At 40.4% G+C, this 16,113-nt stretch overlaps 1 protein-coding gene across 1 annotated transcript; it reads right to left on the reverse strand.

The window, feature by feature from the left end:
• Positions 1-8,842: 8,842 nt before the first annotated feature.
• Positions 8,843-14,664, reverse strand: LOC127760026 (uncharacterized). Its single transcript, XM_052284235.1, has 7 exons — positions 13,922-14,664; positions 13,701-13,800; positions 13,534-13,599; positions 10,999-11,163; positions 10,803-10,899; positions 9,823-9,953; positions 8,843-9,744 (listed from the first exon to the last, which is right to left on the reverse strand). Exons 1-6 carry the CDS (start codon positions 14,562-14,564, stop codon positions 9,834-9,836), a joined length of 1,191 nt encoding a protein of 396 aa, XP_052140195.1. The 5' UTR covers positions 14,565-14,664; the 3' UTR covers positions 8,843-9,744; positions 9,823-9,833.
• Positions 14,665-16,113: the final 1,449 nt, after the last annotated feature.

Genomic DNA, 16,113 nt, shown 5'->3' on the forward strand with positions numbered 1-16,113 from the left:
ATGTAGGTATATAAAGAGACTAGAACTTTTCTTTTCTTTTTTTTATCTGTAGGTAAAAGAGACTAGAAAGGAGATCAAACGGTCCACGTCGATTCAATCAACGAAACTTCGTTTGGACTCTGATTACTGCAAACTTATAGTCTACTTCGCACTACTCAACGAGCTATACGCATCCACGTTTCCTTATTGCCTATTCCAACAATGGTTTAAAGGTTGAACTTTTGCGCACTTGTTTTAATATTTCCTGAAATACAATAATTTAAAACTCTTTTGCGCATTTGTTTTAATATTTCCTGAAGTACACTAATTCAAAACTCGGGGTATTACGATTCAATCAACGGAACTTTGTTTGGACTTTGATTACTGCAAACTTATAGTGTACTTCGCACTACTCGATGAGCTATACGCATCCACATTTCCTCATTGCCTATTCCAACAATGGTTTAAAAGTTGAACTTTTGCGCATTTGTTTTAATATTTCCTGAAATACACTAATTCAAAACTCAGGGTATTACAGGAACAAGCCCCCTCTTAGCGCAAGTATGTACATATAGTGCCGGCACTATATCCATACGCAACTGCGAGGGTCGGCTATAATAGCGTTTGTAACAGCCCTCCCTCCAGCCGGCACTATATCCATACGCAACTGCGAGGGAAATTCAAAACTCAGCTATAATAGCATTTGTAACAGCCCTCCCTCCAGAAATTCAAAACTCGAGGTATTACAGGAACAAGCCCCCTCTTAGTGCACGTCTGTACATACAGTGCCGGCACTATATCAATACGTGCAACTGCATAACAGCCCTCCAGAACCGCGTAGCCAGCCAGCCGATGGGCGGACTCACTTACGCATACCACCCCACTTATAACAGCCCTCCCTCCAAAACCGCGTAGCCAGCCCATTCGACGGGCTGGCTCACTTACGCATACCACCCCACTTACACTTTTATCCTCGTTTCATATAAAACGGTTAACCCGGGAGTGATACGGTTGGAAGGAAGATACCTTATAAATTGGTTTCACCCTTTCTAAAGTAGCAAGGTGGTACTAAATATGCACATACAACTCTCACGGGCCACACATGTCTCATCCTAATTGGGCCAGGATGTCACAACCATATCCAAGCATATATGATATGGTTGTTAAGAGAAATATTATTTGGAAAAAAGAAGAGCATATTCACCATTGTCACTTCCTATCATACCAAAAATTTGGTGTTATCAAATTTCAGTACGGTGACAACCTAAACATGATCTTACCCAATTGCAGAACTTTCCTTTAATAAAAACGCTATTAAATTTTAGGATGCATCAAACTAAATATATCTAACGTTACCAAAATTTGGCAACACCAAAAATTGACATTGTTAAAATTTGGTAAGGTTAATTTGGGAACAAAGTGAATAAGCCTGAAATGTTATTTGCCATTTGGAACCATAATCTCGTCTCAACTCATATATATTAATTGTTTGATATATATAACCCTTTGTTATTTGTTTGGCATTATATATAGATCTGCACAAGAAAACAAAAAAAAACATAAGGATATATCCACAGAAAATATCCAGAATTAAACAAAAGAAAGGGACATAATGGGTACATAATAATTAAGCAGAAGGTTCTCCAACATCCCCACTATAATCTGTTTTCCACTGATGAGAAATGTCTGTCGTGTGTCCTATACGTACATATCAAAGCTACCTACCAACCACTGTTACTATAGCTAGCCAGTACTATATCTACTCCCATAATTAAGCATAGAGGCCCCATTTGTAGCGATGTGATTTAGCGATCCTACCAATATCATGCGTATATATGCACACGTGCCAATTAGCTGCAAATTGGACAATTACTACTCCCTTATCTGTTTCCAAATATATATATATATGACTATTCCTATTATTGAAAAAATACAAATGTAAAACATAAATCGTATATAAAATACCTTTAATAATAATAATGTCATAGTAAAATAAATAACATTTACATAGTGTTTTCAATAAAAATAAATGGTCAAACAGTATGTTTGAAAGTTAAACAAGCTTATATGTATTTGAAAACTGAGGTAGTAGTATCACTACTATAGAATTGGTCATCTTGATGCTGATAATGAAGATGTTTTGGGTTGATTTTCTACATGTATGATGATTCACTACTTCAACTTGTTTGAGGTCAGTCTAATATCTGACAGGGTGGTGCACTCATATGTGAAGTGTGCTAATTACTACTCGTCACCATTGTCTATCATCATTAATGGGTGTTGACTTGTCATAGGAATGAGGTACTCTCATTGGTGACCATTGATCTGTTATGTACTCCCTCCGTCTAAAAAAAGACAAACCCTGGTTTCCGTGTCCAACATTTGACAATCCGTCTTATTTGAAAAAATTATGAAAAAAATTAAAAAGACAAGTCACGCATAAAATATTAATCATGTTTTATCATCTAACAATAATAAAAATACGAATTATAAAAAAAATCATATAAGACGGACAGTCAAAATTGGACACGGAAACCTAGGGTTTGCCTTTTTTTTTTGGAGACGGAGGGAGTAGCCAATAGCCATCATAAATGTGGGTCATGAATGCTAATTCCCTTTAGTGTATATAGAAGAGGTACACATGTATGCGCACTTAAAGCATGGCTTGTATCTACGTTTACATAAGAGCATTCCCAATAGCTCATCTGTCACACACGCAATCTTGAAAATAGCATACCGAAGGAGAAAAATGGGCTCTAGTAGATACGTCATCGCTACTTCCAAATTTGACGTTTCTCTCTCCACACCATCCTGTAACCGCCTAAAAACAGATCGAACTTCCGCCCCCATCCGAATCAAGGGACTGATCCACTGCCGTCAACACTATCCCGTGTGACCTCGACTCCTCATTTTTCATGGCGACGACCAATGAGGACAAACCTAGTCGGCCACTCCGCCACCCGCGCTACCCATAGTGATGCAGACTGTCTCCCGATATAATACAATTGTTGCAGTAGAGGATACCGATAGAGTGATCGTGGATATCACGGTAGCTTTCTAAGAGACGTGGTGAGGAGCGCCGGCCTAGGGACAGTAGTGGGGGGTGGGATGGAATGGGGAGGGGGAAGGGAGGAGAGCTAGCCAGCCGCCCAGCGGGGATATGGTACACACACGCAAGCGTACGTGCACGCGGTGACTGCAGGAACATGTCCAGGATATTCCCGTGCGTGTCGGCAACAGACCATGTACAGTATGTACTGCACGCATGCTTGTGCAGTTACTACCGGACTGGTGGTAAATCCTTCGTCCCGCCAAATTCCTGCTGTAAATGTACTGGCATATTGCATATATATACGTAATATATTCATATATAGGTGACTTCGCACATATTTTGCTGGAAGTGAATGTTTTTCACTGTGCATTTTCAAAGACTATATGTCCGAGCAAGAATAATGTAGCAAAACTATAATTTTTTTTCTATTAATTATAGTATGAAATGCCCAAATTAACGATTCAAGAAAAAAAAAAGACCCCCACCTATTCTACTAATAACTACTTCCTTCATCCCAAAATATAAATATTTTTAGCATAGTAAAGTCAAAACATTTTTAACTTTGACTATTAATAATTGACTATTAATAGAAAAAAAATCAATCATGTAAAATTCATGTTACTAGATTTATTATTAAACAAACTATCATAATATATAACTCTTTTTATTTAAAACATCTTACTTTTATATATATTATTAGTCAAAGTAACATTTCGGAGACCATGTCAGAGTCTAAAATTGCTTATATTTTAGGACGGAGGGAGTAGCTAGTAACATATATACCAATGATCAAACCCATATATATAAATAAAGATATCTAGCCTATAAGTGTGATCGAGGATAACATATTAGATCGTCGGATGATGATTACGTATATGTTACCCAGGTAAACGCGTGGTGGGAGGAGGGGATTGAGATCCTCTTCCTTCACAGACACCATACCTTTGTTACTGATATGTGGGTTCAGGGTTCATCGGATCTATATATCAGTGATAAAGTTAAGTGTGTTTGAAGGTAAAGGAGCCTGATCCGGGAGGAGGGGGGCAGAAGGAGGACGACTTTCGCTTGCATGTGATCTGGACAACGCGCTCCTCTGACATGCACGCAGTATATAGTAGTCCTGCGCGCAGAACGGCTGAGGTGTGTGTTGATCAGTTCAGTGGAGTACGTACGTTGTGCACAAGTCGCATGCACGAGCAAGCAAACGAACGTAAAACATAATGGTAGTATGGTACTACTACTAGCTATAGCTGACAGCGCTGCATGCTTCACACAGATGGAGTCATATAGATATAAGATGTTGCACATGTACACGCTACTGGAGATACAATCTTTGCTGGGTTAGCTAAAAACCACATTAGTCCCGTTCCTGTAACCGGTTGAAAAGCCAACGTCACTTTTATAATCTTTAGTCCCGGTTAGTGTTATCAATCAGGACTAAAGATCATTTTTAGTCCTACAGGTTCAAAAAACGCCCAGCCCCTTATTATCTTTAGCCCTGGTTGGTATTGGTATTATCAACCAGGATTAAAATTCAATGCTTCATATATAATCCCTCGCATTTATCCTCTCCTTCTGGATCACAAACATTTCATCCTCATCTTTTAACTTCCTCCTCCCTTTTCTCCTCTCTCCACTCTCTCTTTCCTCTCTCTTATCCTCTCCTTTTCTTTTTCTTGCAGCAGCAGCAGCCTGGAGGAGGGGGCAGCCTGCTCAGGCCTACGCGCAGCGGGCGGCGGCCTGCGCAGGAGCCAGCCCCGGTTGATTTAGTTGTTAGATTTTGTTGATTTATCTGTGAATTTGTTGATTTGTGATGTCTTTGAATATGTAAATTTGTGATATGAATTATGAATGTGGATGTGGACGATTTTGCGATGTTTATGTGAATGTTGATGATTTTATTGTTGAGTTTGGTTAGAAATCAATATATCAAAACACAATAAAAAAAAGACTAAAGATGACATCGTCAGCCACGTGGCGCTATCATCTTTAAAGATAACCGGGAGTAAAGATATGCATCTTTATTTCTGGATTCGGGTTCCGGTTATATATCCAAGATTAATTAAAGAGGTTACGAACCAGGGAGTATAGATGCATTCTTCAGCTGTGACATGAGATAAATACGCGTGTATACATCGTACTGAGCTCCAGGGCCAATGGAAAACATTATTGATCACACATGCATAAGCATATGCATGCATGCTGCCGCACACGTGGGACGTACTGTGCTTGGCTAGTTGCACTGTTGTACATGCATGCATTTGCCGGCCGGTTGGGACTTGGGACTTTGGGACCAACCCCAACCCAATGCATGGGATCCGGCCGGTTCACCTGCAGTCCCAGCTCTAGCCAGTGCGACTGCAAGTTAAGCAATCACACTAGGATGTCCAGTTTAAATCCAATGATCAAATCATTCGAGATATCGTTGAAAAAAAAAAGGTTTTTACTGTAGCTTTAAATCTAAACCCTCCATAGAAAAGATAGATAGCCAAGATTAGATCTTGTGCAATCGTTATCTTGCGGTCCCTAGTGGAACTGTATTTGATCTCAATCCTAACGTATGTAGTTACACATATCGTTGAAAGATGAATTAATGTCGATCGTTTTCTTTATTACAACTTTTTTATTTCTTAAATTTGGAGTGCACGCTACAGAAAATTATTTGTGGAGGTGCCTTACATATTTGTCTACAAGCAGATCCTAAGATGCACCCGTATGTTGCTAACGCAAAGGGACCTTTAGGCTAAATGAACACCTGCTGTAATATGTTATGCGAGATAGATGATGAATAAATTCGTCCACCGTGACTAGATTATGAAAAGTATGTTGTATATTGTATTCTCATGTATACGATCAAAACATTAGGTTAGCAGATATTATAAATATAGTATCATTTCCTTTTCTTCGGTTTGATAGCCACACGAGGGAGCATGGAGGTGACTTATTGCAAATGTGAAGCCATGGTGGATTGCCATGTCAGGGGTCGTAGCCAGTCAGTCGTGATTTAGTTTTTAGCCCTATGTACCATGATATATTAAGTCAAGATTAGGGCTCCAAATATACGATTCACAAGATTACGGATCTAAGTGGTACCACGACACAATTAAAAGAGTACTAGCTACTCTAGGTTTACACTTTATTTTATAATACACTTGTGAATAGAGGGAGAGAGAAAGAGAGGTACTCCCTCCGTTTCACGATGTAATTCATTCTAGCATTTCCCATATTTATATTGATGTTAATGAATCTAGACATATAGACATCAATATAAATGTGGTCTAGATTCATTAACATCAATATAAATATGAGAAATACTATAATGAATTACATTGTGAAACGGATGAAGTATGTAGGGAGGGGGGCATATTAATTCTCTCGAAAAGAAGAGAAGGGATATTAATTGGTTGAGTCCTGTTGAAGACACTATACATGAACAATAGTATCAGCTGACCCTAAAAGTCGGATATACTAGTAAAATGCCTTCAGAAAGCCACTAAAATACGTACGGCTATATGTCAGCATTGACAGTGCAGCATGCACACACACTTGACCTCACACTTGGCCAAGTGTCTGTTTGATGGATAGAGAAGAGCAAGCAAGCAAGCTGCAGGGCAGCAGCTCTGCATGGTGAGAGCCAGCTGGGGTAAGACTAGCATCACGTGTGGGCATATGTATGGTCCGGTCTCGCACGTACGTACGTACGCCTTGCCCTTCGCTCCATGTGCACGCCAGCGTCGTCATCGCCGGAACCGGTCGTGTGTACGTCTCTCCCCTACGAATGTTGAAGCTCGATCGAAACGAATTAAGCTAGCAACTTCCTCCGTTTCACAACGTAAAACTTTCTAGCATTACCCATATTCATATGGTTGTTAATGAATCTAGACACATATAAATATTTAGATTCATTCACATCTTTATTAATGTGGGCAATACTAGAAAGTCTTATATTGTGAAATGGAGGGAGTAGTTCCTTACTCTCTCTTATCCCTCAGGTCGTAAATATTTGACACTTTAGATAAGATCCGATGAAACTTTCATTGTCAAACAACAAACCTTTAATGTATATACTTAATAACTACTTCCTCCGTTTTATATTATAAGACCTAACATTATCCACATTCTCATATATGTTAATGGATCTAGACATATATGTATGTGTGCCTAGATTCATTAACATCTATATAAATGTGGACAATGCTAGAAAGTCTTATAACCTGAAACGGGGGTAGTAATTAGTTCCAAAACATAAAACTGATACCAAAATACATAAGAAATAGTGCACAATGATGTAAGAAAAGAGAGTAAATTATGATTTAGGGGATATATTCTTGCTAAAGTTTTACTTTTTACTCCCTCCATTTCACAATGTAAGTCATTCTAGCATTTTCCACATTCATATTGATGTTAATGAATCTAGACATATTGATGTTAATGAATCTAGACATATATATATGTCTAGATTCATTAACATCAATATGAATGTGGAAAATGATAGAATGACTTACATTGTGAAACGTATATGTCTAGATTCATTAACATTAATATGAATGTGGAAAATGCTAGAATGACTTACATTATGAAACGGAGAAAGTACCACTCTTGAAATGTTTTTTCTTTCACTTTGGACTAGCTACATAAATATTTTTTCACTTGGGACTAGTAGCTACATATTGTTGCCAGTGTTGCACTTTGGACCTTATGTCCAAGTGGCCCATATATAAGTGAGACACGGACACCAGAGATGGTTAGTCTCATTGATATATTGGTCATCGGTTTAAAGTTTAACTTTTTGTTGAAAATACCTAGTCCAAAGTAAAATAGATACTTTTAAGGTGGTTTGAAGTGAAACTTTAATATGGCAAAGTGTAATTTAATTTTAAAGAAGATGTGCTAAAAAACTGTTGACATTTTTTCCCAAAACATTCAGTTTGTGGACTGTTAGATCACGTGGAGATTCATGCAAGGGAATGAACAATTCTTTTTACATCGCCAGGGGTGGACCTACCACTATGGCATGCTGTGGCGCATGCCATAGCTAACCTTCTTCGCGAATACCCCCACCCCCAGCTTCCCAGAGGTGTTTTTTTATCATCGCCAGGAGTGGACCTACCACTATGGCATGCTGTGGCGCATGCCATAGCTAACCTTCTTCGCGAATACCCCCACCCCCAGCTTCCCAGATGAACCATCGCTTCAATGAGGTATTTCGTAACTGCAATGTGGGCATTTTTACGTTTTTTCTTTGATTGGAATGAAGGGGGTGTTCAGATTCCGGGGTGTAAACTTTTGGCGTGTCATATCAGGTGTTATATAGGGTGTCGCATGGGATGCTCAGGTATTAATAAAACTAATTACAGAATCCATCAGTAAACCACGAGACGAATTTATTAAGCCTAATTAATCCATCATTAGCAAATATTTACCGTAGCACCACATTGTTAAATCATGGAGCAATTAGGCTTAAAAGATTCGTCTCGCAAATTAGTCGCAATTTGTGCAATTAGTTATTTTTTTAGTCTATATTTAATACTTCATGCAGGTGTTCAAACATTCGATGTGACAGGGTGAAAAATTTTGGTGTGGGATCTAAATAGTGCCAAAATGCTTTGAATCAACTCGTTTGTCTTCGCCATAGCTATATTTTTATCCTGAGTCCGCCACTGTACATCGCTATGCCGGCTGGAGAGTGAGAGCCCGCAACCTCTTGGGTGAACGAAAATTGCGTTAGCCAGCAACCAGGTTTTTGTTGATCTTATAGTAGTTACATACAAATTATAAGTATGCAATTACATTCTAACTATGCATTTAAAGTTTTTCGACAAAAAAATGTCGGATGTCATATAAGTACTCCAAAAGAATTCACAGCTACAAGCTACATAGAAAACGCATCTACACACACCACACCTACTGACCAACACAAACACGCACGAGTACGTGCCTTTCAACTGAGTTTAAAGCTTTCACAAGCAACCCAATAATGGTAATAATACAAGGGTTGCTTTAACTTAATCCCTTGTGTTAGTTTGGTGTCTCCAGAGGAATGCTCTAATTCGATTTATGCAAAAAAGAACCCAACACTTCGAGCAGGAACACCTGGAATCGGAGCATGTCATATATGCCATCGATCAGGACCTTAGTACTACATGGCACGACACGATGGACATGACATGACACGACACGTTGGGTAGACTGTCCCGAATAATGCATTTCCATGTGATCGACGCAACTACAATAATTCCATCATTCCACGTCCACGACGCACTCATGCGCCGAGGAAAACTGTCGGTCGGAGCGCCATCAGCAATCCAGTCAGTATGTTTCAACAAGGAAGGCATAATTTAGCTCACACTTCAGAAAAAAAGAAAGAAGAAAGGCACAATTAGCTCACTGGTCTGGTCATGTCCATTCTACTATGATTGCTCTCCTAGACTCCATCCATTGCATTTTACAAAACTGATGAGATAATACACAACATATGTCAGGTCAGGTTAGCGGCTCACCCTAAATAAAGGCAGGCAAGTTGGCATGTATGTAACCTAATATCGCTGGCATTAGCCAGCTTGGTGCTCCACCTGAGTACCTGATAGAAAGAACTCTAGGGTACCAAACAGCTGAAGTTCTCTTTTTGTGTGGTTAGCAGCTCCTAGATCATTCAGTCTGATGGTGAAAGCATCTTGGATCGATCCGCAAACCATACTTGCAACACCAACAATCTGTGGACAGAATATTTGAATGAATACTAGCTGCAAAACAATTTTCGGTATGGTGTGCATCAGATGCATGCAAGTCACCTGCAGACACCTCAGCGGAATTCATCATGAAAATAGTCTTCATCGTCGCTAAGGAAGACGCTGCCATAAAATGCATACGGGTTCTCAATCATCTCATCCAAAGTTAGTCTTCCATCATGATCTTTGTCAGCCTGCAATTTTTGGATTAGCCAATTGAACATGTCATCCTCGGGGAACAAGAGACACATCATGCATCAGAGGAAAGCACATAATACATTGAGATTTTTCACAGGCAAACTTTTGGACAACCTTGTGCAAACAGGAACCACGACAGATTATCGAGTTTTTTTTTAACTTTTTAATATATTTGACAATTGAACTCTACCGAAACATTATTTACATATCTAAACCTTTAGCTTCTTCATTCTCATTAGTGTGGCAGCACAATGCTGAAGCATGGGTTAAAAACCTTGGTGTGGCAAAGATTTGGTCATGCCGCTCATAGAGTCATACTGATGTGGTAAATCAGGGTTGATATGGCATGAAAAGAGTCGGTACAGTACCTTATATATCTCCACTATTCATGGAGTAGCAACATTTGCCCTCCACGTGTGACAAAAGGTGTATTTTTCAAAATAGGTTGTTTTTGAAATTTTAAATAAGAAGGTTCAAAATAAAAAAAAATCTCAGATTATCTGTGATTTTTTCTATGCATAAAAAACTAGATTTATTGAATTCTGGATGAAACTATAAAATGAAAAGCAAATGATTTGCAGTGGACGGGCAACTTATACACCTATTTAATAGGGTATTCTTATGTCCCACTATACTGAGATTAGATAGTTACAGCCTGTATTAGGTTTTGACAATATCAAATCAGGACATGTCAAACCTATTAAAGACTAAAAGTTCATCTACTGCTATGTTCAGGAAAACTATAGAAAGCTGTAGACATGCATGACAAAGGGAAAATAGATTTCAAGATATCAAAGAACAATAGAAAAAATGTAGAAATTCCAGGAAAACAATGAGAATCAAACCTCTGAAATAGCATGGGCAGCTTGTTGTCTAGCATAATAACGTTCTGAAAGATGGAGCTTATCAAGAACAGGTTCTAGTTCGTGCTCTGAAATAAACCTACATAGGCAAAGAGTTTATCTTAAAAATATAAAATGAAAATACTTCGGTAAATAATTATATCAGAGGAAGTCATTAATTAAAGCTCCACTTCCATACCCATCACTGTCTTTGTCAAGTTTGGAAAACCGCTCCTTAGCTACTGTATTGTTCCCAATATGGGAAATATCTGCGTTCTCGTCATCATAACCATGTATATGGTCATGTAGCCCATGAAAATATTCTTCAAAGTTTAGCTTTCCATCACCATCCTTGTCTCTCTGTCTGGGTATGGCACGATATGTAAGGAATTTAAAATGTCAGCTCAAGGAACTGCGGTGTTATCCTACAATCCACACAAATAAGGAAATAATGATAGGAATCTGTTCCTTTCACGAAACATATAGTGATATAATATTGCCAACTTTACAGAAAAGGCAAAATATATTTATGTGCGTTTGGAAGTCCATAACAACATGCCTTGCCCAGGAGTGTTACTTGGAGTAGCCCTGGCTTGAAGAGGAATAGATTCTCTAATTAATAGTTTACTAGAACCTAGCATGTTCATTGCAATGAATTTAAGATAGTGAAAATATGGTTAACGTGCCATGATTTTTTTTCTTCAAATGAAATATGAAGGAGGAAGCAGATTTTAAAGCTACAAAAACATTAGACTTAACTTTGCTAACACTTCAAGGCCAAGAATAATGGGTACCAATATCTAACATGGTTGCTTAAAAGAATATGATATTACAAAAGTATAAGATCAATTGCTTTCTAGAAAGGATTAAATTACAAATGTGTATTTACTACCACTAGGTAACGATCTAGAGATAAATGTTTAATCACACAGCCAGGCCAGAACCAAAGCAAGTCCATCTGAGCAATGACCTAAGCCAAAACTAACTTGACCTGTTGAACCAAGTGCAGTCCAGGTCAACTTAATCTTGTCCTAGGCCCATCCTAGGACTAACCAACTAGGAATAGACCCTACCAGCTTATCCCACCCAAACCCACTATTTCCCTGCTTTGTTCACTTGTTAATCAAAAGGCCATTGTAGTACTATGATGCGGAGCAAGAGTTGAGCTTTATTTGTGAGCAGGGTTATTCTGTTAGTAATAATTGATTGATTAGTTCATTCTAACAGACACACAAGAGATTATCCAATTTTATGATATGGGACAACTCAAGAAAAGAATAAATGCTATAAGGATTTACATGAGCCCTGACCAAGGATAAATAGCTTTATTGAAGGCCTTGAGGAGAACATGCTCATAGCACAATGGTAAGACCTCCAGGTATGAGGCTGCCAACCAGGGCTCAAACCTGGGATCACGCAAAGAAAGGCCCCTTGCTGTGTATGCCCCGTGGTCGTGGCAGGTCACTATTCACTAAAGCGATAGCTGGCTTTCTGGGCCTTTTCTTGACCTTAAAGCAATGCTTTCGGAACGTCTCTCCACTTGGATCGAGTGTTATTATTATTAACAATAATATTAAAGGCCTTGATGCCAGCATTCACTTGTTCAATGAACCAAATTAACCACTTCATTTTGAAGTGTTATATCATCTACATAAACATGATCATGTTAAATTTTAGTTCCTTCAGTTTTTTACTCCCTCCTTTTCATATTATAAGACGTTTTGAGTTTGTCCTAAGTCAATTTCTTCAAGTTTGACCAAGTTTATAGAAAAGCATAACATCTACAACACCAAACTAGTTTCATTAAATCCACCATCGAATATACTTTTAAGTATATTTGTTTTGTGCTGAAAATGTTGCTGCATTTTTCTATAAGCTTGATTAAACTTGAAGAAGTTTTACTTAGAACAAACCCAAAATGACTAATAATATGGAACAGAGTGAGCATTATGTTTACGGGTGGTAATGGGCTTGGCCCATGGGTCCTTTCACAGCCCAATTTTCTAGGCTAAAATGTTGGGCCCTTTACCACCCTTAATTCTGTTAGGTGTCATACATCAGGAATTCAGGATTACTTGCAAAGTGGCAAGTTCTACCTTGTATTAAAATGCAGCTGTCATGTGTGTGAGCACTGAGCAGCAACCATGAAACTATAGCAGCAGTTTTGTTGGTTGTCATCTAATCTCCTATTTGCAAATCTTATTTAGCAACCTGGAGGGATATGATATTATCTGGTTGAGAATGTCTATCTCCAATTGTTAATTTGTTAAGACAAGCTCTAAATACACGGACCTTTCTTATGTAATAAAAGATGGAGCAAATCTAAGTCCCAACCCCCTTTGTCCGTCCCATTCTCTAGTCTCTACTCTATTCCCTTCTTTAGCGAAACCAGCTCCACCTGCTTTGTATGTATCCTGGTGTTTACTTCATCATGATCTAAGGATCCTTACAGTGGAACAGTAAGGAGTCAAGGGTATACTAGCAAAGTGGAAAGTTCTACCTGTCAATAGTAGCTTCCAAGTTTTAAATGTGAACAGCTCTGGAACTGTTCTTAGAATCAGAGAGCAATTATAGTGTTTTGAACACTAAGGAAGTAAGGATTACTGATCAGATACTCAGACCTCAAACAAAAGGGCTTCAAATTGAGGTTATGTACGTTACTGAGTTTCTGGAATGTTATCCAAGCAAACAGTACTACAAAAAGAAACGGTCATCGGGTTGAAGAATTAAGCACCTTATTTCTTGTTTGCAGAGCAAATTGATAATTTGGGGATTCTCTGAATCGCTGGGATTAAGGAAGCTGAAGTTGGAGCACAACCATTCAAACATTAGCATTAATGGCACACTAAATAATCAAAATAAAAAAAATGATCTTCAAATAGAATTCAAATGAATGCATACTCATTAAACTCGGTTTTATTAAGGAAACCATCGCCATCTGCATCCGAAGCATTGAAATGCTCCTCTTTCCACCATGGGAACCCCAGCGAATTAACCTCTCCTGCAAATCATTAATTAAAACACTTACTCCAAATTGTCTCATGGATTCGCTTCCAGCCTTATTGAACTCGTTTTGAACTCCTGGACAGATAAAAAAACCAAAACAAAAATTGCCACATTACCACTCGATTCGTTGTGCTGAGCCCGGAAGTCCCCGTAGGAGACAACCCCGTCGCCATTCTTGTCGTAGAGCTCCATCTCCCGAGCGGAGCGGTGGAGCTGGTCGGCTCTGGACTGCTCGAGGTTCCACCTGGTGAGCTCGTCGAGGGAGGCGAAGCCGTCGCGCGGGGCGAGGTCGATCTTGGGGAAGAGCGCGCGGATGCGGTCGCCGAGGTTGAACCGCTCGTCGTCGTTGATGAAGTCCTCGTCCTCCCTGAGGAACTCCTCCCACTCCCTCATGTGCTCGTCCGCCTCCCCTCCGCCGCCGTCGCCGTGCAGGATGCGGTAGTGCTCGCGCTCCCACTCCTTGTCCTCCAGCCGCCGCTCCAGCTCCGCGATCTCCGGGTCGAAGGGCGCCGCGTGGTGGTGGTTCTGCTGCTGCTGCGGAGCCCCGTTTCCTCCGGTGGGTGCCCCCGCGCCGGCCCCGGAGAGGGAGGGGTTCCTGGGGTGGAGCTTGAGGCGGCGGTGGAGGCTGCGGCCCCGGTGCGGGATGCTGGGGGAGTAGGAGGTGAGGAGGAGCAGGATGACGAGCGCGAAGGTGACGTAGAGGAGGAGGGCGGAGAATGGGGACCTCCGCCCCGCCGTGGCCGACGGCGGCGGCGGCATCGCCGGCGAGATGGGGGTGGAGATCGGAAGTGGGGTCGGGGGCGGAGAGAGGTGGGGTTGCGGGTTGTGTGGGTCGGCGATTTTGGACTAGTGCGACTGTGCGAGGGCAAGGAGTGACGTGGTGACGTGGAAGGCGATGCGTTGGCCAATGGCTGCTCTACACGTCAATCAAACCGCATTGAGTTGCCAAGTTGCGAAGCATTACTAGACTTTTGAAACCAAATCATTGTAAAATACTAGTAATTTGAAATTTTTTGTAATATAGAATAGGTGTGCTGAATCCAATTCTTAGATGGAGTAAGGTACAAATAGGAATAGGAGTAGATTTAATACGATACCGAACATAATTATATATACCAAGGAGCAACGCTATGCGTACAGTCTTATGTTTACTATACTTGTACGATCAAAAGATTCTCTCCTAGCGTTACTGACAGTGTTACGTTTTGGTTACACATGAAAATTGGTTTCACTTCCACAGGGATGGTGTGGTGTTTGATCGTATTGAAATCGTACAGCAACATCGTACGCATAGCATTTTTCTATACCAAGTGGTACATGTGTGACACCAGGGTGGTACTACATGTACCAATATGATACATATGTGGTATCATGCCAATCCATGCACGAAACTTTGTCGTAAATGAGGACATGCTCGTACATGGACAACATCTCCGATAAAACGGGCCAGAACGCCTCGTGCTTCAGGGTCTCTAGGCTGCAGTACCACGTGAGACCACAGTTCTTTAGATCTAGCTCTGTGGCGGCGGATTGGGAGGTAAGGATCTATAGGGCTAGGCCTCCTGGACGAGCTCCTTCGCAGTTGAGCCAACAAGCTCATGTATTGCAGCAGAAGTTGGTGGTCGGAACGAGGGGAATACAAGGCTCCTACGTGCACTGTGGGTGGGGACGTGGTTGTGGACGGCAAGCGGCATGCCAGAGGGAGCATAAAGCGAGTGTAGGAGATATTGCGCGCAGAGATGGGGGACATGATCCTATCCCTAAGATTCATGTATAGATAATGACTCTATGCTCCAGTGTGCAAAATATGGAAGAATAAATCTAATATGCATATGTGTTGCCCCGTTAATGTCGTTGCCGAGCATGGTCTGGTGTTGAGGAACAAGTGGCATCTACGACTATGGTGTAGGTGCGCACCAGGCTTCGTTGGCCTGGAATCTACGGCTGAGCCATGAGAAGGGGAACAAGCTCCTCGCTGGCCGTACAATATCGTGTGTCATGGATGTCTCCACTATATGCATCCATTACAGCCACGGCACACTAAATATGGAGATCCGTCATAGCTTTTCTGACGCCAATGCATGTGCCCTATCTCCTGAGTCTGTTTCTCAATCGTGCGTCACAGTTCTCTCGTGTCTTCATCTATACTACCGACGTCTAAAAGATAATAGTGATGGTGCTGGTGGTTAGCAAGACCATTGTGTAGGTATAAATTGTAAGTGTTTGGTCAGCCTTTGTATATATTTTGTATATACTATGCAGTCTTTACTTTTACTCTGTAGGCTACAATTCTTTAATTTTCTATTGA

Source organism: Oryza glaberrima, chromosome 1 (genome assembly GCF_000147395.1).
Source record: "Oryza glaberrima chromosome 1, OglaRS2, whole genome shotgun sequence".
Lineage (NCBI taxonomy): Eukaryota > Viridiplantae > Streptophyta > Magnoliopsida > Poales > Poaceae > Oryza > Oryza glaberrima.

Bases quoted from the DNA above. Each gene is read 5' to 3' on its own strand.
- LOC127760026 (XM_052284235.1), bottom strand. From the start codon at position 14,564: ATGCCGCCGCCGCCGTCGGCCACGGCGGGGCGGAGGTCCCCATTCTCC. The intron at 13,801-13,921 runs GTAATGTGGCAA...AATGATTTGCAG, and splicing joins TCAGCACAACGAATCGAGTG to GAGAGGTTAATTCGCTGGGG. The intron at 11,164-13,533 runs GTGCTTAATTCT...TGCCATACCCAG, and splicing joins CTCTGCAAACAAGAAATAAG to ACAGAGAGACAAGGATGGTG.